This window comes from Electrophorus electricus, chromosome 8 (genome assembly GCF_041902795.1).
Source record: "Electrophorus electricus isolate QZ-2024a chromosome 8, ASM4190279v1, whole genome shotgun sequence".
In the NCBI taxonomy this organism is placed as follows: Eukaryota; Metazoa; Chordata; class Actinopteri; order Gymnotiformes; family Gymnotidae; genus Electrophorus; species Electrophorus electricus.
The window spans coordinates 30,887,809-30,912,500 of record NC_137504.1 but is presented as its reverse complement, the minus strand read 5'-3'; the positions used below and the strand labels follow the sequence as shown (position 1 = coordinate 30,912,500).

At 43.1% G+C, this 24,692-nt stretch overlaps 4 protein-coding genes across 8 annotated transcripts in view; 1 reads left to right on the top strand and 3 right to left on the bottom strand.

The window, feature by feature from the left end:
* The window catches only part of gucy2d (guanylate cyclase 2D, retinal), a 17,880-nt gene extending 9,284 nt beyond the window's left edge, over positions 1 to 8,596 (bottom strand). For 3 of the 4 annotated variants that reach the window (XR_014124910.1, XR_014124911.1, XM_035527239.2), the window contains exons 1-5: positions 8,222 to 8,596; positions 5,883 to 6,720; positions 4,209 to 4,510; positions 705 to 1,080; positions 394 to 475 (exon numbers count right to left, since the gene is read on the bottom strand). Coding sequence is in view for 2 of the 4 variants with exons in the window: in XM_035527239.2 (XP_035383132.1) it covers positions 394 to 475; positions 705 to 1,080; positions 4,209 to 4,510; positions 5,883 to 6,708 (1,586 nt within the window). In the remaining 2 variants the exon portion in view is untranslated. The remainder of the gene's footprint in view (positions 1 to 393; positions 476 to 704; positions 1,081 to 4,208; positions 4,511 to 5,882; positions 6,721 to 8,221) is intronic. The other variant, XM_081719344.1, reaches the window with a different exon arrangement.
* Positions 8,597 to 11,430: 2,834 nt separating this feature from the next.
* LOC118241561 (uncharacterized) lies at positions 11,431 to 13,701 on the bottom strand. Its single transcript, XM_035527258.2, has 3 exons — positions 13,466 to 13,701; positions 13,026 to 13,093; positions 11,431 to 12,451 (listed from the first exon to the last, which is right to left on the bottom strand). Exons 2-3 carry the CDS (start codon positions 13,056 to 13,058, stop codon positions 12,038 to 12,040), a joined length of 447 nt encoding a protein of 148 aa, XP_035383151.1. The 5' UTR covers positions 13,059 to 13,093; positions 13,466 to 13,701; the 3' UTR covers positions 11,431 to 12,037.
* Positions 13,702 to 14,575: 874 nt separating this feature from the next.
* LOC118241560 (uncharacterized) lies at positions 14,576 to 16,528 on the bottom strand. Its single transcript, XM_035527257.2, has 3 exons — positions 16,321 to 16,528; positions 15,881 to 15,948; positions 14,576 to 15,306 (listed from the first exon to the last, which is right to left on the bottom strand). The coding sequence occupies exons 2-3, from the start codon at positions 15,911 to 15,913 to the stop codon at positions 14,848 to 14,850; spliced, it is 492 nt and encodes a 163-aa protein (XP_035383150.2). The 5' UTR covers positions 15,914 to 15,948; positions 16,321 to 16,528; the 3' UTR covers positions 14,576 to 14,847.
* Positions 16,529 to 18,976: 2,448 nt separating this feature from the next.
* On the top strand, positions 18,977 to 24,516 carry hsd20b2 (hydroxysteroid (20-beta) dehydrogenase 2). 2 transcript variants are annotated; one of them, XM_035527254.2, is made up of 11 exons: positions 18,978 to 19,351; positions 20,140 to 20,186; positions 20,686 to 20,761; positions 21,197 to 21,307; positions 22,565 to 22,632; positions 23,110 to 23,154; positions 23,231 to 23,265; positions 23,355 to 23,436; positions 23,596 to 23,661; positions 23,831 to 23,980; positions 24,146 to 24,516. In XM_035527254.2, exons 1-11 carry the CDS (start codon positions 19,180 to 19,182, stop codon positions 24,281 to 24,283), a joined length of 990 nt encoding a protein of 329 aa, XP_035383147.2. In that variant the 5' UTR covers positions 18,978 to 19,179; the 3' UTR covers positions 24,284 to 24,516. The 2 variants fall into 2 exon arrangements, with proteins under 2 accessions (XP_081575769.1, XP_035383147.2); XM_081719643.1 differs by lacking the exon at positions 23,110 to 23,154 and having other exon boundaries at positions 18,977 to 19,351.
* Positions 24,517 to 24,692: the final 176 nt, after the last annotated feature.

Sequence of the window (24,692 nt, the reverse complement as noted above, 5' to 3'; positions counted from 1 at the left end):
CATCTATCGTATCCTAACGCATGGTTGATTACCACAGGGTAATCACTGTAATGCCTTGCCTTGTAGAGGATGTACAGGAAAACCTGTAGGCTCAAAGATGCTGGAGTGTCCCTAAAATATATATCAACTTCAGACATGCAGAGATCAGCATGAACCATGAGACCATTCGTTTCCACTCTGCACTTTTTGCAAACTGAGGCACAGGGCTCATGCTGTCCCCATCTATTTCTACACTCTTCACTTCACTCCCACACTCCACCCAGAACGCACAAACACATCCCATTTCCCTTGTTACACCACAGGATATCGCCATGAGGTGCTCAAAAAGGGAGCAGTAACCACTGTACCATGTAACACACAGCACGTAACACACAACACGTAACGTGCTCTTACTTCATATTGTAGAGGGAAAAACTCGCAGCCACAAAAGCACAGAAGAGAAGGAACAGGAAGCAGAAAGTGACTCCATCCACACCTGCCAGCGGAGCAAAGAAGAGTCGGGTAAACCAGAGCATTAGACAGGCAGCAAGAAGAGAGCAAAAACGCTAACATATTCTATCACAAGCTCTCCATAACTCTCTAGAACTGTATACGTTTTAGCTAGCCCCCAAACACTTGCAGTTGACTGACTCCCATGTTCTCTTCAGCTCGTGAACTATGCCGAGCTCCACCCGTAACGCCGCCCTGCCCCCACTCCCCCGTACCGCCACTGCAGGCCATGCAGCTGCTGAACCAGCAGGAGGCGTCACTGCTGGGCGATGACCCCGCGAAGTGGATGGACCGCCCCGTGTACCTGAGGGCACCGCTCCCGCCATCGGTGTGCCCTGCCTCCAGAACGTGTGTGCGATGCAGGACGGTGCCGACGCCGTCCGTGTCCAGCACCGCGTAGCGCACCTGCATGCCCCGCCCCTCGCCGCCCGCCCACAGTGGCTGGTTGAAGCCGGCAAACTCGAAGCCGCCATCGCTCCGCGCTAGGGAGTCGCCTGTCACCCAGCGGGCGCCGCCCGCCACTCGGGTCTGCTCCACCACCATGGCCGTGTAGTACAGCATATTGTAGATGGAGGCAAAGAATGGAGACACCTTGGGAGAGAGAGAGAGAGAGAGAGAGAGAGAGAGAGAGAGAGAGAGAGAGAGAGAGAGAGAGAGAGAGAGAGAGAGAGAGAGAGAGAGAGAGAGAGAGAGAGAGAGAGAGCAGCAGATTTGTGCTCTGATTTAATTCATTTTTTATTGGTTTAGAGTGAAGTATAAAGAGAACAAACATAACAATCAAGATGCTGAGACTCAGGAGACACATCAGACATCTTTATTACTTTTTTAGGGACTAAAATGACTTGTTTTTATCAGCAATTGAAAATAGCTAACATGGTGAACAGGGAGAATAGCAAGCATGCAAGAGCTAGCATGTTGGAAAACCCACAGAATAAAATGCAGGACAATCTAAAGATATTCAGGACACAGAGAGGAGAGCATCAAACTAAAATACCAAAGAACAATTTAAAAAGAGGTGAGCTCTTAATTTCTTTGTTTAATAAACGTCAGAAGCTAAGGGGCTAAAGCTAGAGTTAGCATTGTCAGTTGGCATTTGATACATTTAACCTGTCAGGGGGCGGAGCCTCAGAAGCCTCACCACCAGCTACCTTGACAACATCACAAGCAAGACTGCAAGGAAAACATTTAAAACCAGTAAAAATCAGTAAAAAGTACTGAGAGATTCCCAAAGTCCACGAAAGCAGATGTCATGAAGTAAAAGATTTCAAGAAGTAAAGGTTTTACACAAATGACCCAAACATCTGGCACATGGGTGGGAAGAAAAGTATCTGGACACAACTGCTAAATTCACTAACCTTTATAGCAATGGGACTATAATGGTAAAAGGCTCAGAAACTATAATGGTACAAGCCTTAAACCCTTTGAGAAATGGGTTTAAACAATCCAGCTAGCCACATCTAACCAATCCCACAGGCCAGCAACAGCTCATCAGCCCCACAGGCAACCCAAAGCCAACCAGCCCAACCAGAAAAAAACATATATGGCCATGTATTTCTTTGAGAAGAAATCAAAGAAAGCAGATTTTCTGCTGTATTATTAACGCCCAAAACAGACCTCTCTTACCAAATACAGTGTGCTGAGTTAGAGCCAAATGATTTTTTATCAAATCATCAGACTGCAGATCATATTTACAACCTGCATATCTTAATCGATCAACGTATCCACCAAAATATCACAGCAAAGTATTTGCATGTTTTGTTGATTTAAAAAAAAAAAGCAATTGGTATATTTGATCAATTTCTAACGTGTAGGAGGGAAAGTACTTTCTTTTCCACTGAAAAATTCACACAGATTCACCAAAATTTCACTGAAATTATTCCAAAGTATACTGCCCAATTTTGAAATTCTCCCTCAATCAACAAATTTGCAAATTGTCCTTCCAAAAGGAATCACAGTGTTTCTCGCTACAAAATATGTAGCAACATGTCACTGTCTGAGAGACAGAGAGTAACGCATTCCACACTAGTACACCAACCACTCCTCTTACTGTATATAATATTTATCTATATCCTGTTAATATATTTACTGCTATTGGTACTGTTTTTTATATCTTGTTTATTGTTAATATATTTACTGCTATTGGTACTGTTTTTTATATCTTGTTTATTGTTGTTAATATATTTACTGCTATTGGTACTGTTTTTTATATCTTGTTTATTGTCATTTATTATTTTATTATTATTATTATTTTGTTACTTGACGGTTTGAACCATTCTCGTCATCATTAATGTAAAAAACATTATTGTTATTTCCACAGACCATGTTCAGCTCCAAACTCTATTTGCTTTGGGAAAATTGTACCTGATACAGTCATGCCACTAAAAATACCTTGGACTGAACTGAACTGAGAGAGACAGGGACAGAGTGAGGTGGAGATAGAGAGACACACACAGAGAAATGGACAAAGAGAGAGGTGGAGAGAGAGAGACACAGAGAAATGGACAAAGAGAGGTGGAGAGAGACACACACACAGAGAAATGGACAGAGAGTGAGGAGAGAGAGAGACACGCACAAAGAAATGGACAGAGAGAGGTGGAGAGAGAGACACACAGAGAAATGAACAAAGAGAGAGGTGGAAAGAAAAACAGACACAGAGAAATGGACAAAGAGGTGGAGAGAGAGAGACACACACAGAGAAATGGACAAAGAGAGGTGGAGAGAAAGACACAGAGAAATGGACGAAGAGTGAGGTGGAGAGAGAGAGACAGAAATGGACAAAGAGGTGGAGAGAGAAACACACAGAAATGGACAAAGAGAGGTGGAGAGAGACACACACAGAGAAATGGACAAAGAGAGAGGTGGAGAGAAAGACACAGAGAAATGGACAAAGAGAGAGGTAGAGAGAGAGACAGAGAGAGTAATTGAGTGTAACTGTATATTTACCAAGCAATTAGTATGGTTGACATTAACACCATGATAAGAACAAGTTGAAACCGTAGCAGTAATTTTGGAATCAGATTTCCAAAGTGTCAGCTTTACATTACAGCACAGACAACCAAACAGGAGCACCAACGTGTTGTAATACTAGCCACAATTCCAATAACTGAAGCAAAGGTTAACAGTCAAGGGCCTGTTGGGAAAGGCCATTCAGTAAATCAAGAGATGAACGCACTTTTAAGGCGTTAACACCTGTGTGCAAGCTCAGTGATATTTGAAGTATCAGCAGGACCTCAGAGTCTACTACCATAGCACATACAAACATTTTCCTGCAAACAATATTCACTGCACACCCATTCTTGCTGCAGGACCAAAAAAATGACCCACCTGTTCCAAATGGACTTGAGGGGACATATAAACAGGCATGATGAAGAGAGGAGGGCTGTGTGTGGGTGAGTGCTAACTCCTGAACTCCTGACCGCACAGGTGAGAGTTACTGGAAGTGGCCAGAAATGGACCTATACTGAACTATACTGTGAACTATAGAACTATACTGTGGCTTTGGAGTACCAAACACAACCCCCACAGCTCTTCAGAACTATACTGTGTCTCTGAGTTTGCAAGTTATGCTCCTAATATGAATGTGTACTCGACGCTATCAGAACTATCCCAGTAACCATTTCAGCATGTCAGCTGCACCTGCATAATTCATCATTCCCATTCACAAGAATCGAGGAAGGTGTGCCATAACCCTGTGCCTAGCCCTTTCCCCAAAGCCTCACTTGTTCAGGTGTGACAGTGCTTTGTATCTGGTTCCTCTCCTGCGCCTCCCTGAATGCCTCATAGAAGTTCTGCTCCCCTTGATCCATGGTGATGGTGAGGACTCCATCATAGGCCCTCTGTAGCTGTGCATCCTCAGCCAGCACTGGGTAGCTGACGTTCCTGTACGGCAGCGGGTAGAGCAGCGTGTCGAACGGGATGAAGACGTAGCCATGCTCGACCATGCGCATGTGCGCAGCTGTGGTCAGTAGTCTGCGCTGGACTTCCCCGCCCATGAGAGCAGACTGCATACACATGATAACCACTGTGGAGGTACATGGACACACCAAAAGGCACACACTCATACCAAATGACGGACACACACACCCATACCAAATGACGGACCCACCCGAAATAAGAGACACACATTCACATATTCACATGCCAAAGATAATGCACACAGGAACACCAAAGGACATGCACACACACACACACACACACACACACACACACACACCCAAACACATACATGCCAAAGGACAGTTAGTGGTCCCACATGATGTGTTTACTGTATAGCCCTATGACTGGCATGATCTGAAAATCTTCTAAACTTCTAAAATCAAGGGATTTCTTTCACCAGCAAATTATACAAAGATATTTTTTCTTAAAACTCATTTACACAGTTTTCATGAGGATTCTGACATTCACCAATGTTTTCTTATATGTTATTTGTTAGGTATGAACAGAACCTACGGAAACTCAAGAGCACACTTTGAGTGCTGACATAATTGTTCAAAATATTGTTCATTGCATTTTCTTTAATTCCACAGACGTATAATATTATAGGATTTAAATTACAATAATTTCTTTATCTTTTATATATGTAATAATATATTTTAATATTATTAATGACTATTTCATAATTCTAATTATTTTAGAAATTATTATGGCCTTTTAAAATAAATAAACACTTTGAGTCACATCAATGATGGTACTTGGGAAGCATCCCATGCAATAATCAGCAAAATTATATTTTTTTTAATGTTTCTGCATTGTGCAGTAATAAAGGGAAAAAGTCAGAACTGCAAAAAGTACATTCAGAATTGTGAGTAATAAAGCTGGAATTCTGAGAAATAAAGTCACAGTTAAGCAAAATTTAAAATAAATATATGGCCACTATGAGCTACTATGTGTGCACATAGTCCTGGGTGGGGCATGTACTTATGCTAATTAGGAACAACTGGCCCACACTTTCAATTCACAAGGACGATGGAATTCATCATAAGAACAAAGACGCAAATGGTTCTATGGTTTAAGAACATTAGTTTTTTTCCTTAAGACCTTTCTCAAGAATAAATTAAAGTATAACCTTAGAAAGATTAATGAGGTAAATAAGATCTATAATAAAAGGTGTTATATCATAGTAATTATGTCTCACTGTCTAACAAGTGCAGAAATTTCTAAACTTATATGTTTGTGTTTCTGAATGGGGGACATTAGTATTATTATTAAAAAATAAATTGAGAAACAATTATTATTATTAAAATAAAGTCACTTATTTTTTTCACCAGAACAATAATCCAGTTTTCTCTGCTTGTTTCTGAGTGAGAAATCAATCAACTCTAAGTGAGAAATCAATCATTCCTTAATTAATTTAATACAAAGCTTCATCTTTGCAGGTTCAGGGACGCACCCACCTTTCACACGGTCCGCCCCGCGGATCTTCTCTAGGGCCCACTGGGACCCCTCAGCACCCGCACTGATGGTGACAACAGTGTGCACAGGCAGGCCGAGGGTGCGCAGCGAGGCAGCGAGCTCATGTGCTGTTGCCTCCCACAAGTCGCTCTCCTCCACCGCCACGGCCACGCGTGCCCAGTGGAAGAAGCGCAGCACAGCGAAGAGCACATTTGATGCCAGCGGCAGTGGTCTCAGCACCTTTGGGGAGCGAATTTCAGGCCCTGCCCCCACCCCTGGGCACACCCACGGCAGCAGGGGCGTGTTCCAGTGCTCGGCCAGTAGAGCGGCAGCGGTGCAGTATCCTGGGTTGGCTGGCCCCAGGAATGCGGAGGCGTAGCCCTGGAGCGAGGCGAAGCGAGCCAGGGCCTGCGATGTCTGGCAGTCCTCATGGACCAGCACGTGGTCGTACCAGTAGCCTCTGTTGAGGTGAGGGTCCTTGTTGATGCGGCTCATGGCCAGGTGTGCTGCCACCTCAGGCAGGGATTTGGAGTACATTGGGTCGCATGTCCATGGCCCAACCAAGGCGATTCTGAAGGTGGTGCTCCAGACCTCATGGGGCAAGTGGGAAAGCATGAGCAGAGACAGCAGAAACCAGGGGACTCGTAAGCTGTGGTAGAGCAGTGCCCCACTCGAAGGGGAGAGGGCGTTGTCCAGCGTGTTGCCAAGGCTCTTGCAATCTTGGCAGGAGTTTTCTTTATATTGGCTCACATGTTCTGTGGAAGGTTCCGGATGCCCTCGCGGATGGTGTGATTGCCAGAGGAAGTTGGAGTTTTTGTGGGTGGCCATTTTGTTTTTCTCCTGATAGGTGTCAAGGAAAGTCAGAGAGATTGTGTGTGTGTGTGTGTGTGTGTGTGTGTGTGTGTGTGTGTGTGTGTGTGTGTGTGTGTGTGTGTGTGTGTGTGTGTGTGTATGTGTGTGTGTGTGTGTGTTTGTGTGTGTTACATTAGAATAAAGATGTCAGGAAGGGAGAAAAGTAACAGAAAGGGAACCACATAGAAAATTAGCCACTACAATACAGAGCAGTTTGGTTTGCAACACCCGAGCCAAAGACATCACTCTCACTCCCAATTGTCTCTCTCATCTCTCTCTCTGAATATCTAACTGTTCTCTACTAGGATGTGTTCTAGGAATAAACAACAAGGCACTTTTGTAAGTCGCTCTGGATAAGAGCATCTGCTAAATGCCGTAAATGTAAATATCTAGAGCCATTCCCTCTTCTTATCTTTCTAGGTTTTGTACTTTCTTCTTGTTGTCTCTCTCTCTTTCTTTCTTTCTTTCTGACACACAAAATGTCTCTCATTTTCTTTGTTCTCCTCCTTTTGTTCTTTCTTTTTGTCCGCAGTTCACTCTCTCTCTTTCTTACTCGCTCTCCTCCCACCTGTCCTCAGCTCACCCAGATCTCATCTGATACTTCAGTAACTCAGGGGATCATTCCTCGGAGCATAACCAAGCCCCTGCACTGCTTCCTTTGTCCATGAGAAAGCCTTCATGGGATCACACATATAACGCTGGCCCTGCTTCCCCCTGTAGACCCATCCACACAGCTGTAGATAGTTTGGTTTACATTTCTGGATCCTCTTTTCCACAACTGATCTACATTTACAAATCCACAATCTAAATGTACGGCAGTTACAGCTGGTGAAGTAGAATGTTGTTCTATTAGTATTATGTTATATAAGTTTGTATGCCTAAATATATCTATAAATATAACTGAAGATAAAGAAACTAAGTACAACAGCTTACAAAGGATGGTCTGGTAGGAATCTAGACTTCAGTTACTGAAAGAATTAAAGAAAGGATTTTTCAAAGTGATACAACTTCAGTAAGGAAAAATAAGGAACATTTACTCTGACATATTCTAATTTACATGGATATATATGGATATGGCTCACAGATTTACTGTTGCTCCTAATCTTATATTTTTATTATACTTGCTATTTAAGTCTGAAAACACATTTACATTATCTCATTTGGCAGACAATTTTCTTGAAAGCACCATTCATCTGAGTCAAACGTACACTTAATCCACAAGCATTCAAAACCCACATATCAGTCATTAGCCTACAGCAGAGAAATTATAACAATGCTCGCCACCTGGCACTGTCCTGACACACATCTCCGTATGATAGACCACCTAGCAGCTAATGCAGGCTAACATATGCTAAAATAGCTTACCGAGTTGTAGATTTGTACAGAGCACTCAGAGGTCACAGAGCCTAGTTCAAATAGTGCATCAAACATTTTTTATCTTAGTGCTGTAAAGAAAGCATTTAGGAAGAGGGAAGAGAACAAATCTAACCTGGTCTGCTGTGTCTAACAGAAGGCCTTCTCCAGTAGCTCAACCATAAGATGTCTGGAAGTGTGAGGAGCTGCCACAGTTCCGACGCTCCTCCAATCCAATGAAGCAAATCAGATCACACAAAAGAGGAGGAATTTAAATATATTATTCCAACCGAGGTTAAGAAACAGAGAGATCGTCCAAATAATATTTCTTGACTATATCTTCATTCACAAACGGTTTGAGTAAAATTAGAAATCTCTTTATAATGGAAAACCCAGGATTTTTCTTTCTGTGAGGGCAGCGGCACATACTAGACTGGGTCTTGCCCCAAACCAATGTGCCTTCTTAGGGGAGAGCTGGTGAAGGAAGAGCTTCCCTGAGCCTTGAGTCTTACTAAGAAAAGATTTAATGGAGAGATGAATAAGCAGAGAGAGAGAGAGAGATAAAGGGGAGAGACAGTGAGCAGGTGGTAGGGAAGGGGGGGGGGCAGGTGAACACTTGGTCCAAGTGATGACTTTTCAACCTTCTTTATTCCTTAATCCACACTATACACACAATGAAACGCCTATCTCAGAGAGAGAGAGAGAGAGAGAGAGAGAGAGTGTGTGTGGGTGTGTGTGTGTGTGGGTGTGGGTGTGTGTGCGTGCGTGTGTGGGGGTGTGTGTGTGGGGGTGGGTGTGTGTGTGTGTGGGTGTGTGTGTGTGTGTGTGAGTGTGAGTGTGTGTGTGAGTGTGAGTGTGTGTGAGTGTGTGGGTGTGGGTGTGTGTGCGTGCGTGTGTGGGGGTGTGTGTGTGGGTGTGCGTGTGTGTGTGTGGGTGTGGGTGTGTGTGTGTGTGGGTGTGGGTGTGTGTGCGTGTGTGGGTGTGGGTGTGGGTGTGGGTGCGTGCGTGTGTGGGGGTGTGTGTGTGGGTGTGCGTGTGCGTGTGCGTGGTTGATGACAAGGAAGAGGCATGCTGGGAACAGGTCCCAGTTGTGAACGTGCATGGTAAAGTAAACTGAAATACAGTTTGGATAAGCATTATATTTTTGATGAGAAAGACTATAAACTCCATCACTGGGTCCAATATGTGGAACATCCCTTTATTCTAAAGACCCTCATCTCCATCTGTCCTCTCCAAGAAACAGTCAGAATGAGAATCAGAATTCGTTTATTGGCCAAGTATGTTTTCACACACAAGGAATTTGACATACAAGGAATTTGGTGAAATTGGTGTATGGCAATCAGGATAAAAACAAAAAATAGAATACAATAGGTAGAAAAATACAGTAGATAAATAAAATTATACAATATATACATTAAAATAATATTTTAAGAAAATGTACAGAGACTGAAGAGCTCACAGGTTTGCAAATAAAAAACTGTGATGCAAAAGATAAAATATGTGCATTATAATCACAGTGCAATGGGTTTAAGTCAGTGAGATGTTTAGGTCAGAACAGACCTCTACCCCTTTGCTGGAGGGAAGTGTTTTGAAGATGTCATGTGCAGGGTGTGAGGGGTCTGTCACGATCTTTCCTGCTCACCTCAGTGTTCTGGAGGCATGTGGGTCTTAAAGGGATGGTAGGTTGCAGCGAATCACCCTCAGCAGAGTGGATGATGCGATGTAGTCTGCTCTTGTCATTGGTGTACCAAATGGTGATGGAGAAGGTGAGTGTGGACTCAGTGATGGCAGTGTGGAAGTGCACTGTTGGGTTGAACTTCTTCAACTGCCATTGTGGATGCATTAACGTTGAGGTTGCATTGTTTCAATATAAAGCCTCGGATTCCAGAGTGCAATCCTACCCCACTCCACCACGGCCATTTCAACCTTTGGGACTTTTGTGATTGTAAAATATTACAGAGGTGCCCATCCATACAGAGGGTAGCCATGTTGGCTTGGTCAAATTCAGGAGTGTTAGATGAGGCTGATGAGAGGCCAATACTGATCTGAGATCAGGCTGATGAGAAGCCAGCACTGCTCCAATGACACCTGCACTCCAGTGCTTGGCCCAGCCGCACACGTACCTGCTGTCTGAGACCAGTGCTGTCTTTTAGAGGAAGCAGTGATTAGCTCTATCAGGACAGGGTGCAGCAGTGAGCAGTGAGAGAGTCAGATAGAGCATGAAAGAAGAGGCCCTTCCCAATGTGAGTGAGGGCTTTGGTGGTAAATCTTCAACAGGCTGTGTTGATTCCCATCGACTCTCTCTCTCTCTCTCTCTCTCTCTCTCTCTCTCTCTCTCTCTCTCTCTCTCTCTGCTGGTGCTTGGTAAGAGGCTTGCAGATCAAAGCTCACTATAGCCTAGCTCAGGCTGACTAATCTGATTAGACCACAATTTATTGGTCGTGAGACAGGATGACCCACACAAACACACACAATAAGATGGAGAACCAGTGAGGTTAGTACTGGAGTCTGCCATCTGTAATTTTCTAGTGCCTGCACTACAAACAGCAGAACCTGTATGTTGCCTCTAGAACACAGAGGGTGCTAGAGAGGGAGAGAAGCAAAAAAGGGAAGAGAGAGGACAGTTGAGAGATGGATTATGAAAGACTGTGATCGCAAGACTCTGAGAAGAGTGGAGAAAGAGTAAAGAAGAAGCACGTCTAATCCAGCTCAGCTCAGAAACAGTCATGGTGCCACTTATTTAGATTTAGGCTCTTTATAGCTGCTTAAACAAGGTCATGACCCTTCATAACCCTTCTCCGAGACAGCACCGGATCAGAGGTCACGGAGAGAGCAGGGACAGCCATCACAGCGGTGCCACTCGGACAGTGGCTGAACCACCCCCCCCTCTCCTCTGCACAACACTGTCATTTGGGATGTTTCTTGATTTAGCTTTTTGTCTTTGTGTTTTCGTTGTTATGGTGGACAGTTAATTTTCTCTCAGCCATTTTTCTGCATGCTAAACAAAATTATCTTTATTTTAGCATTTAAAAAAATTCTAAAAATTTTAAGTTGGGTAAAGGATGAAAATAATTTAGATTATTTTAAACAAAGTTGCTTATTCTGTTTATATGTAATTAACATTTTAAATTGAATGTGTTGAAATCAGGCTATTTTAGCGTAATTTTAAATTAGACTATTTTAACACATAATGCACCTTTATTCCTCTCACATAATCCATCTTTATTTATCTCACATCCACCTTCCCATAGCTTTGTCTCAGTAACTATTTGCAAACTTTATTTTTACACAGGAATTATATAGTACAGTATTTTTTATTCACAATAACATCAGGGTATACAAAAGTAGAGTAGAAATTAGTTTTGATTTTATTTAAAACTGATATGAAATTCATTCATTAAAGCAAAATGTCTTGCTTTAGATATTTGCAACAGATAGATTACATTGTGATCCTGATCCTGTACTTGACCCTGCTCCGGGAGATCTACCCTGCAGCAGCATTACATCACAGCCCTGCTCCTGGATCTCACCTGCTTCAGAAGCGGTTTCGAGCATCTGACGATCGGTCTATATGCAGGAATCAACATTACAGACATGTGATCAGAGTATTCGAGGTGGGGGCGGGGCTCCGCCCGGTACGCACCGGAAATGTTTGTGTAAACGAGATCCAGCGCGTTCGCTTGCAAAGTTCACATGTTGATGGAATTTAGGCAGTACTGACTTGAGATTTGCGTGGTTGAAGTCTTTTAAGAAAATTTGCAGAGACTGAAGAGCTCACAGGTGTGCAAATAAAAAACTGCGATGCAAAAGATAAAATATGTGCAATATAATCACAATGCAATGGGTTTAAGTCAGCAGGGGACCATGGTCTTTTTGATGAGGCTACCCTGCTCCGGGAGATCTACCCTGCAGCAGCATTACGTCACAGCCCTGCTCCTGGATCTCACCTCACCTACAAACCAAGGGCTGCCAGACTCCTGCTGTTATCCACTATATCGCACAATTCAAAAAGACACTCCTGATGAAGGCAGCGGAAGCAGAACTCTGTTTTGCACTGAGGGCAGATGATGTCGGCACAGCCTTCCCCATCATGCGTGAGCAGGGCCTTGCACTGGGGACAGGCCCTGAAGAAGGGGCAGCCCAGGGCCGAGCTGTCGGGGTCCACGATGAGCTTGTCGGAGAGCAGGGCAGCACGGAGGGCGCAGTGGGCCAGCGAGCAGGCAGCATGTGCCTTAGCCGCTGTGGGCCACTCCCTCCGACACGCCCAGCAGAAGTAGTACACACCACGCCTCAGTCTGGAACACGGGCGGCACAGGGCACGCTGCCCATCCAGCTTCGAGATATCTGACCCCTTGCAGCGTGGACACTGGGGGTGGGGGTTGGGGGGTGGGAATAAGGGCAAAATGTTTTTGTTTTTTTATTGGGGGGTAAAATAAGGGCAAGTAAGGTCTGATGTACTTTAGTAAAGTGTTCCCAAGATGTTTGGATAATGGAAGCAATTTGTCTTAAAATTAGGCTTGAAAATGATTAGCATGACAATATTGTGATAGTATAATAGCATGAGATTAAAGATTCAAAGCTTGATAATAGAATTAGCTCCAATCCATGTGTGCGCTTTCGAGTAAGGACATGCTAATAATCCTATAAAACTGAATGGTTCCTTCAAGGCTAGCATCACATGATTCTTCACTGGTTTGCAAATATGTTCCACTGAAAATGATTGCTTCAATAAGGAAAAATGTTAAATCTACATGTCTTTAATTTATCAGTACCAGACAGTCATGAAGAGATAACTGACATGAGTGAAGGGTGTGATCATATAAAAAGTTACTGTCCTGGAGTTTTTTGGTACATTTACATAACATCGGGGCCTAGGCCCTGAAATAAATAGTGTATGAGGTGTTTGAGGTCCGGAAGGCTGGCCATGTTACACAGCCTACCTTTGGAACAGCGACAGGTACGTGTAGGCTCATGATTTTGTGACTTCCACACTGCACCTAGAGAAAGGCTGAAAGGAAGGAAGAGTGATCAGAGTGAAGAGAGAGCAGCGGGTGATTGAAGAGTTAGCATGCTAGTTTTACTTTCTCTCATAGTACAGTAGTTTGTAAAAACATTAAATCTATATTAAATCTATAAAGTTTGTATTTAAAAAAACATTAAATATGTAAAATATTTATTATACATTCGACTACAGGTAACAAATTCCGATAGTATTAAACCTGGAACGCTACATGCGAAAAACTAATGAATGCTATAAGCCCATGTATTAAAAAATGACCATAGCATAAGAGACAACATAACACGGCAAACAATCACGGCTGTGGCAAAGAATGACAAAGGGCGAACTGCGAAGTCGAGCTAAAACAATGAAAGCCAGTACCTGTACGCGCTGAGGTCCGCTAACAACACACACACGAGCGCACGGAAACCTGTGCGTTTGCTTTCTGTTCGTGCACCAGCAAGCGCACGGGGGAATTCCAATTCAACACTTTCACTTTCTCTCAAGCAATAGAACACACAATTGTATTTATCACACTAGCATTTTTCAGTAATAAAAAATATTTTCATTAAATTCATATTGGGTTTGACCGTTCTCTCTCTCTCTCTCTCTCTCTCTCTCTCTCTCTCTCTCTCTCTCTCTCTCTCTCTCTCTCTCTCTCTCTCTCTCTCTCTCTCTCTCTGCTGGTGCTTGGTAAGAGGCTTGCAGATCAAAGCTCACTATAGCCTAGCTCAGGCTGACTAATCTGATTAGACCACAATTTATTGGTCGTGAGACAGGATGACCCACACAAACACACACAATAAGATGGAGAACCAGTGAGGTTAGTACTGGAGTCTGCCATCTGTAATTTTCTAGTGCCTGCACTACAAACAGCAGAACCTGTATGTTGCCTCTAGAACACAGAGGGTGCTAGAGAGGGAGAGAAGCAAAAAAGGGAAGAGAGAGGACAGTTGAGAGATGGATTATGAAAGACTGTGATCGCAAGACTCTGAGAAGAGTGGAGAAAGAGTAAAGAAGAAGCACGTCTAATCCAGCTCAGCTCAGAAACAGTCATGGTGCCACTTATTTAGATTTAGGCTCTTTATAGCTGCTTAAACAAGGTCATGACCCTTCATAACCCTTCTCCGAGACAGCACCGGATCAGAGGTCACGGAGAGAGCAGGGACAGCCATCACAGCGGTGCCACTCGGACAGTGGCTGAACCACACTCCCTCTCTCCTCCGCACAGCTGTTTAAGATGTTCCTTACTCTTTGATTTTGTGTTTTCTTTGTCTTTGTGGGGTGGTTTACCTCAGCCATTTTTCTGCATGTTAAACAAAAGGTTATCGTTATCTTTACCATTTAAAAAAAAAAAAGCAAAAACTTTTACATTCGTTAAAAGAATTGTGCTCATTTATAACATATTAAAATAATGTATTTATATCTAATTAACATTTAAAATTGAAGCTAAACTATTTAAACACCTTTATTCCTCACATCCAGCTCCCATTGTTTTCTCAGTGACTTTATTTACAAATGTTATTTTCACACAAGAATAATATAATTATACAGTATTTATTTATTCACAATAACATCTGAGTATACAAACATAGAGGAGAAATTAGTTTGGATTTTACTTAAAACTTTTAGCAAATTCATGCATTGAACCAAAACGTCTTTAGATATTTGTTACAGATCCTGATCCTGTACTTGACCCTGCTCCAGAAGATCTACCCTGCAGCAGTGTTACATCACAGCCCTGCTCCTGGAACTCACGTCACCTACAAACCAAGGGCTGCCAGACTCCTGCTGTTATCCACTATGGTACACGTCTCAGGACAGTGCTCATGCAGCATTTGCTGGAGAGCAAAAACTCCTATGCCATAGCATCTTTGTCGAAGGCAGCGGAAGCAGAAATGTGCGTGACATTGAGGGCAGACCATGTTGGGACATCCTTTCCCGTCATGCGTGAGCAGGGCCTTGCACTGGGGACAGGCCCTGAAGAAGGGGCAGCCCAGGGCCGAGCTGTCGGGGTCCACGATGAGCTTGTCGGAGAGCAGGGCAGCACGGAGGGCGCAGTGGGCCAGCGAGCAGGCAGCATGTGCCTTAGCCGCTGTGGGCCACTCCCTCCGACACGCCCAGCAGAAGTAGTACACACCACGCCTCAGTCTGGAACACGGGCGGCACAGGGCACGCTGCCCATCCAGCTTCGAGATATCTGACCCCTTGCAGCGTGGACACTGGGGGTGGGGGTTGGGGGGTGGGAATAAGGGCAAAATGTTTTTGTTTTTTTATTGGGGGGTAAAATAAGGGCAAGTAAGGTCTGATGTACTTTAGTAAAGTGTTCCCAAGATGTTTGGATAATGGAAGCAATTTGTCTTAAAATTAGGCTTGAAAATGATTAGCATGACAATATTGTGATAGTATAATAGCATGAGATTAAAGATTCAAAGCTTGATAATAGAATTAGCTCCAATCCATGTGTGCGCTTTCGAGTAAGGACATGCTAATAATCCTATAAAACTGAATGGTTCCTTCAAGGCTAGCATCACATGATTCTTCACTGGTTTGCAAATATGTTCCACTGAAAATGATTGCTTCAATAAGGAAAAATGTTAAATCTACATGTCTTTAATTTATCAGTACCAGACAGTCATGAAGAGATAACTGACATGAGTGAAGGGTGTGATCATATAAAAAGTTACTGTCCTGGAGTTTTTTGGTACATTTACATAACATCGGGGCCTAGGCCCTGAAATAAATAGTGTATGAGGTGTTTGAGGTCCGGAAGGCTGGCCATGTTACACAGCCTACCTTTGGAACAGCGACAGGTACGTGTAGGCTCATGATTTTGTGACTTCCACACTGCACCTAGAGAAAGGCTGAAAGGAAGGAAGAGTGATCAGAGTGAAGAGAGAGCAGCGGGTGATTGAAGAGTTAGCATGCTAGTTTTACTTTCTCTCATAGTACAGTAGTTTGTAAAAACATTAAATCTATATTAAATCTATAAAGTTTGTATTTAAAAAAACATTAAATATGTAAAATATTTATTATACATTCGACTACAGGTAACAAATTCCGATAGTATTAAACCTGGAACGCTACATGCGAAAAACTAATGAATGCTATAAGCCCATGTATTAAAAAATGACCATAGCATAAGAGACAACATAACACGGCAAACAATCACGGCTGTGGCAAAGAATGACAAAGGGCGAACTGCGAAGTCGAGCTAAAACAATGAAAGCCAGTACCTGTACGCGCTGAGGTCCGCTAACAACACACACACGAGCGCACGGAAACCTGTGCGTTTGCTTTCTGTTCGTGCACCAGCAAGCGCACGGGGGAATTCCAATTCAACACTTTCACTTTCTCTCAAGCAATAGAACACACAATTGTATTTATCACACTAGCATTTTTCAGTAATAAAAAATATTTTCATTAAATTCATATTGGGTTTGACCGTTCTCTCTCTCTCTCTCTCTCTCTCTCTCTCTCTCTCTCTCTCTCTCTCTCTGTGTGTGGGGTTGTGTGTGTGTGTGGGTGTGTGGGTGTGTGTGTGTGTGTGGGGGGGGGGGGGTGTCACTGACCTTCCCTTCCATGTCACTCCCAAAGAAAGTATAAGGTTAACTTACGATTGTGTACGTATGTGCGTGTCCAGAATTCTTCTCCTTTAGTATCCACCTCCTGCTCCTGCACCTGAAGACATTTCGGCATATTACACAAATAGTTAGCCTGCACTAACTGTTAAGGTTCGACAGGGATGTTTTGTTACTCAATTGTAAAGAAATATTTTTTTTTAAATGTGATATGTATCATATAGCTACAGGAAGCAAAGAAGACAAAATCTATGTCTGAAACTGTGCTCTATTCGCTATATACCACACTACTTTGGGGTCCCACCATCTTGTAGCCAAAGACATAGTGATGGATATCTGGTACACTTTAATAATCACATAGTGCACCGCAATAAGCGTTGTACACTGCAAGACATCATCTACAACACAGCTCATTGTGTGGCGCGAGGGAGGATGGCGACGTCTTCAGAGCTCTCGCAGGACTGGTACAACTGTAGCATCTTAACTGAAGCAAAGCGTTCAGTTTTCAAACTTCTTTCTGTGATCAGAAGGTTATATTTAACTATATTTGACAGCTTTCAGGTCAAATCATTTTGTTTTTTCCTTAGCTGCTAAGGCAAAGGTTTAGATTACCTCAGGACCTGCCTGGCATTTTGTCAAACCTGTTAAAAGGGACTGTGGTATGACGCTTGCAAAATCACCATATTGTTAAGATCATTTTAAACGAGAGAGCGTGTTCAATATTCACTTTACCATTGGAAAGATGGCATTTGTTTTTTTTAATGCTGTTGGGAAACCTAGCCCAGATGGTATCGCACAGTAATGAGTTAAACATGTATAATGTAGTGTCCGAAATCGTTAACTACCTTGACCAATTCTGTATATAGTGCTCTATGTATAGTAGCTAGAGGATGTACCTACACGCACATCTAGTCAGTTCGTATTTCTTTGTAGAACAAAAATCTGAAATGAGCTCTTGTTGCCCTCTTGTGTTTGTAATTGTATACTGTCTATGTTTTGTCTACTTTAATTAATCTTGGAATAGAGCTCATCTTCAGAATTTAATTATAGTATCGGTTTGTGGCGTAGTTTGGATGGTGTAGGTTAACGGTTTCATTGGCCTAAAACCTGGTTATTTTTCTATGGAACAAGTGCGAGTCCGTTTTTAAACTTTTCTGCTAATAAACATATACATGCATAACCATACATTATGTGAATTCGAACAATCTTGGAATAATCTTTCTTTCCTAAGATGTGTTAAGAGGTTATTTGACTAAAACTACCGTTAAGCATGAATTTAAAATGCATGATAATTCATGCATTTGTCATAGTGTACGGTTAAACTTTCTGTACTAAGGACTAGGTGTTTCTTCGTGTCTGAAGTAGCTTGGCTGCAACTGGAGACAGAGTCACACTAAGAGTCACACGTTGAGTCATTCGTTGAACTGGATGCTGGGCGCGCGTTCACAGCATCAGCTGAAATTTAGTGTACAGTTTGTAAATCAATACTTGTTGTGGTAGTTTATATTTCAACGATAATATATATGACCTTTTCATAGTCACTGACAGAAACTGACAGCCTACGCCGTCCGAGCGTTTAAAGGACTCTAAAAATAAATCAATTCATAAAAAATAAATAAATACATATAAAAGCCTGGCATCTAGGGCAGGTAAAGGCAGGTGGCGGGCCTGGCGTGACTGCGAGTGCGTCCTCTCTGTTGCGATAAGGACACGGCATGCACACCGGCGGGAACGAGTGTGATGGTGTGAGCTCGTTTGGACTTTGCTTTGGGGGAAGCCCTGACTTTATCAGTACTTAGGGCATTCGCCAGTGCTTGACGGTTCTTTCATTATCGCCACATGACTCAGTTCTCTCAGATCTTTTCTTCCGTCAGTGCACGCAGGAATCTGTAAGGTTACACAATCAGCGTTGACAAGTACTTATGTAGTTATGTCTGTCCTGGATAGACACATTCAGTGTCCAAACAGGTTCTTGTAGCGATAGGCGTTGTGCGTTGGACGATGTTAAAGCAGGATTCCTAAAAGCCCGAGTGCAAAAAAAAAAATTACGATAATACATCATGTACATTATGATTGGCCTACTAAAAGAACAAGAATGTCCTCAAGTGCGTTTCTTGACAAGCAATTCCACATTCCGGATAAAACGTTGAGGTTTGGTCAAAAATTAGCACATAACTTTTGCAAATAAGTAACAAGATTTATTTATTTATTTATTTATTTATAGTGAACAAAATCACTTAAACGAATAGCAGGGGTATTAGGAGGTCTATCCAGCAGTTATTGTACTTGGGGAAGTTCAAGAAATAGGCGGAGTTCCTTTTTATCTAAGTGCGATTTGTTAATAGCGCCATACTACGCCGTCCCGCTGACCAATATCCAGCCTTGCTCAGGGCGCCATGGGAGGGGTTTGTCGTCCCTCTGAAGCCGCAGGCTCCTGTCCGGTTTAAAGTTGCGCTTATCCCAAGCGCGAGTAATCATTCTCCCGACCCGGCCGAGCGAACCGCGCCAGCTGATATGACAGAGGCTGCGGAGTGCGAGTGCCTTTCGTCGCTCCTGTGCTTTCTAGGAGGCGCCACGGCGCTCTGTTACCTGCTCAAGTGGACGTGGCGATGCGTGCAGGGCTTCAGGGCATACGTTCTGTCAGAAATCTGGCAAACGGATTTGAGGCGTTACGGGCGGTGGGCAGGTAAGCCGTTGCGAGCGGGGCTGCGCGACTGGTGCTGCTATCAAGTTGTCATTTACTGAGACATTTATTTGTGATGCACCATGGAGGCAGGAGCTAATTATTTGATTCATTAGCTTGCTGGTTTGTATTTTCAGTAGTCATTTAAGTTAGCCATTTGTTATGTTTAGGGTCAGTTATATGCTGAACAAACGAACGTGGAAAACATCTGCACCTTAATAGTTTTTATATAGTTTTTTTGTATTCAACGGCCAAAATATAATCCAGAAGGACACGTGTAGGCACTGAATAGCAATGCTCGAGTTTCATGGTGAGACATTTTTTACATATTTTACATGTGTGGCATTAATATAATTTTCACCTGGGTAAAAACGTACACTGTGTGCGTGTATGGATTTCAGTACACCAATAACTTACTGGATTTTGGATGTCATGTTCACGGCTATAATGTTGGTATCATACACCGACTTATCCGAATTTAAAGGACGTTTCTGCCTTAGCCCACGTCGTAGTCGCTCTTGCTTTCTGATTTAAAGCGACCGCCTTCCGACAAGCGCCGACTCCCGCAGAAGCTGGGATGCTTATCCACGGGAGATTGTGAGGAAGGTGTTTCCATGCTTGCTGCGTATGGGCACGATCACGGTGATGCTAGCGCGAAGGGCCGAGGCATTAGAAATACTTCAGTCATCCCGAGGGAAGTTTGCAAAGACGACAAGGTGTTCCTTCTGACAGGTGGTACAATTTTTTTTTTGAGTTTTGTTTGCGTTTTTGTTTTTCTTTTTTTTCTGCAGTGGTCACTGGAGCGACGGCGGGGATCGGCCGAGCTTACGCCATCGAGGTCAGTGGGGTTGCGGAGTGGGACACGGGGAAGCTAGGACTCCGGGATAGCGACCCGCGAAGCAGCATTGCACCAGACACTCGGATGTTTCCAGCTGAAGTTTGAACAGGCAGAACCTATGTATCCCCCCCCTCCACCCCTGGAAAAGCACATCCACCCACCCACACCAGCACATCCACCTACACATTTTGTTGTTATTCACATCAGAAACAAGAATCTGCCTATATTTAGTCACAAAATATAGGAACAGAGTGTATGCAGGAGACAAATTTACAAGAAAAACACGGTTCGTTGAAACTCCCAGAAAACAGTGTTTACATAAAGGGGTGTGCGGATGTGTCCAGAGGGGAGGTCCATATTTCCACCCACCTGATCTGTAGACCGTAGCTCTGATTAAAACACCAGTTTATAAACCAGTTACCCCGAGGAACACTTTTCAAAACAGTGCCTAGATGAAGCCGAGAAGTACTGTGTTTGTGTGTGTATGTGTATTTGTTAGCTGGCCAGACGAGGCCTGGACGTTGTTCTCATCAGTCGTTCGTCGGAGAAGCTCCATGCCATTGCGAAAGAGATAGGTAAGTGACAACTGGGAAAAGACAGTCTTATGAAACAAGCCAACACACACACACACACACACAGTTATAGAGCAGAAAAACTGGAGCTAGCATGTAGCATGTAGGGCCACCTCTACCACGGGCTTAGGCAAACATCAACAGGAGTACATTCTCTCAGAACAGTGAAGTGTATAGTAAAATGTTCCACACCGCTCTGACAAGCTTTGCGTTACATACCGAGAGCGATATCTGAGAACTGGAGTGCTGAGTTGAGACTCATGTGAAAAGATTAACCCGTTCCAGGGCACTTTTCTCAGAAAGGTGTGCTCCTCTCAAATCTCAGGTGCTAATTACCTCGCCCTAATGAAAATGAGAAGAGCCAGAAAAAGCAACAGAGGTACAGAACTTTGTTTCTGTGTGTGTGGTGTGCTTTTGTGTGTGGTGTGCATGTCCTAGAGTCACAACATGGACGGCAGACCCGGATTATTCAGGCTGACTTCACAGAGAGCCAGTCCATCTATCCAGCTATCGCAAAGCAACTCATGGGCTTGGAGATCGGCATTCTGGGTAATATAGTGAAGAGTCGGTAGAGACGAGGGGACAGAGAAACGGGGTGGAAGAGAAGTAACTAATGGCGTACTCTATGGTTGGAGATATTACTACAGTTTACCCAAGAACATTCGTGTCAGTGTCCAGTAGGGTTGATCAATAAATCAATAGTCAATAAATCATTTATTAATCATTATTACAGTGCTGGCCTTTGAAGTACTTGAACATATGAGGCTGCAATATATAAATGAATGCTCTAAAAATCCTCAAATATTCTACTGTATGTGACAGCATCTCAACAGCTCTCAGACATTTAAGATGAGTCTTTTGTAGGTGCTTTGAGTCATGGCATTCGACCGTTGAATGGTGTCATGGTGTTGCAACCGTTCAGATTTACTGGTCACAATAATGTATATAAGTCAGTCGTCTCATCAGGGATGTACCAGTGCATTGTATATCAGAAGACAAATTGTTATAGTGATATGTATGCATGAAGTATAATCACAATATAATTTTTTTGCCCATATCGTACAACTCTAGGATTCAGGCAGTAAATACAGAAAATAATCTCTGAAATGATCTCACTGACCTATATGACAGCCACTACACTGTATGTATATATTGTATTTGTCTTAGTGTGGGGTATATATTGCTAGACTTTCTGTATCTGAGTGAAGGAGTCACATACACAGTGCTGTTTTGCTCAGTTTCAGAGATATAGCCCTCTAGATGTCCCTGATGAGACATAACCCTCTAGATGTCCCTGATGAGACATAACCCTCTAGATGTCCCTGATGAGACATAACCCTCTAGATGTCCCTGATGAGACATAACCCTCTAGATGTCCCTGATGGAATACATCTGATATTAGTTTAGTATCATCATTCCAGCACAGCCTGTTTGCTTGCAAACAACCTGTGTGACATAAACAAAACGTCTATTAAAACAATGAAGCTGTAAATGAATCACTATCAAAGGACGAAGAAAAAATTATGAAATTCTTCTTTCTAATCTACAGGAGTCATTTCAGTGTATTCATCACCAGGTTCATCACCTGGGTTCAGCTTATGATTCACATATTCAGTACAACAATTAAAAATTGTTGTTATAAAATATATATATATATATATATATATATATATATATATATATATATATATATATATATATATATATATATATATATATATATATCTTTCTCTCTTTATATTTTTTCTCTCCCTGTCGCTCTCTCTCTCTCTCATTCTCACTCTCTCACACTGTCTCTGTCCGTAGTGAACAATGTTGGTATGAATTATGCTGGAATGCTGGTACATTTTTTGGATGTTCCTGATCCAGAGCAGGTAAAGTGACAGGACCAGTACTGCACAGCTGCATAGTTATCATGATTAACTGTTTCAAGATCAGTACTACAATGCCCATTATGGCAGAGTAGTACAGATCCTTCATAAATATATACTCTGTTCCTATTGTGTGTGTGTGTTTTGGGTGTGTGCATGCGTGCATCTGCGTGTGTGTGTGTTTTATGTGTGTGTTTATGCACCACCCTGATGACTGCTTGCGTATATGTTCCCCTCCCTCTGTCAGCATTTGTGGAGACTTAATGTAGCCGTGGTGAGAAGTAAAGATGATGTTTTTTATGCTGTGGAGACATTTGATTGGTCCCCTTTTGCAGCTTTCATTATAAAAACTAAAAGACTGAGAAGATTTCCTTTTTTTCTGAGCTTAAAGTATATCTCAGGTACACACCTCGCACAGTTTAGCTGCTCTAATGCACAAGTCAAAGTCAGGATTACAACACTGTGTATGCTTCTTTTCAGAGAATCACTGAAGTGATCAACTGTAACATTGTGTCTGTCACCCAGGTAAAGCCATGCTTGTTGATGAGATTATGCATTCTGTGTCTTATGATGATGACTTTAATGATGTATCATTCTGTAGATGAGCAGACTGATTTTGCCATGCATGGTTAAAAGGTACATATTCACCCTTCTTATCCTGATCATATCAGACTACATTAGATAAGGACCGCTGGAGCTAATTGTGAATGTGTGTATATGCTTAGAGGTAAAGGCCTTATCATCAACATATCATCAGAAGCAGCATCTCAGCCTCAGCCCATGCTCACAGTGTACTCAGCCACGAAGGTAACACACATACACGCACACATTCCTACTCACACGCATACAGGCACACGCCCACATACACACAGCCCACACACACACACACACGCGCGCGGGCACACACGTGTTTAACAATGATACCTAGATGAAAGACCATATACAATAATCTGCTCTCTCTTTCAGATATTTGTGACATATTTCTCTCGCTGCCTACACGCAGAATACCAGGCACGAGGAATCACTGTACAGGTACAGTTTCACATCAGAATGCGTTCGCTAATGGACAACAAATCTCCAAAGCCAAACATCTGTTCTTTCATTTATCCCCCCGGACTGGTTCTTCCTCATCTCTTCCTCCCTGTTCTCTCTTTCTCCCTTCCCTTCCTTTATCTCTCTCTGCCTCTCTCGCTTTCATCAGTGTGTCACTCCGTTTATGGTCTCCACTAATATGACACATAACATAGAGGTGAATCCTCTGGTGAAGAGTGCAGCATCGTTTGCCCGAGATGCTCTCAACACCGTGGGTTACAGCTCTTTCACCAGTGGCTGCCTCTCACATGCGCTGCAGGTACACACACACACACACTGTGTCACACATCATATGCGCACAGCTCACAACAATGCCACTTTATGCCAAATGCTGTAAATTACACAAACACCTGCTGAACATAGTGTCTCTGATAATACCAAACGAATGACTCTCCTTTCCCTGTTTCTCTCTGGTGTCCTGCAGCACACGGTTCTGTCTATCTTCTTCCCTGCCTGGTTGCGGCTGTCTCCCTTCTGCATGCGACACATGGAGCAGTTCGCTCAGGGCATGCGGCCGCAGATAGAAGAAAGAGTGGCACAACAGCACAACAAAGACAACTGATGACACCTCGTCTCCACCGACGATCGGTCATAAACGAAACATGCGCACGGGCACACACACACACACACACACACACACACGTGCGCGCATGCTTACGTGAGCGCACAAACACACACCGAAATGTCCCAACATGACTTCGTGACATGACCAGTTCTACAGTTGACGCAAGTGGAAGGCACGGTTGTACATACTGTTCGAAATCTGATCCGAATAAACAGATCTCGCACCTCTCAGCTACTGTGCGTGTGTGTCAGGGGAGATCACCAGCCGTGCCAAGGAAGGAAGTCACATTGCCACAAAGTGAAGTAAAAAACTGAATGAAGGACTTAACATGACTGACTTCCTCTCATTGCTCAGAGTGACAATTCTATGGCTTTATCAGATTTTAAGGTACAAAACCAGTACACTT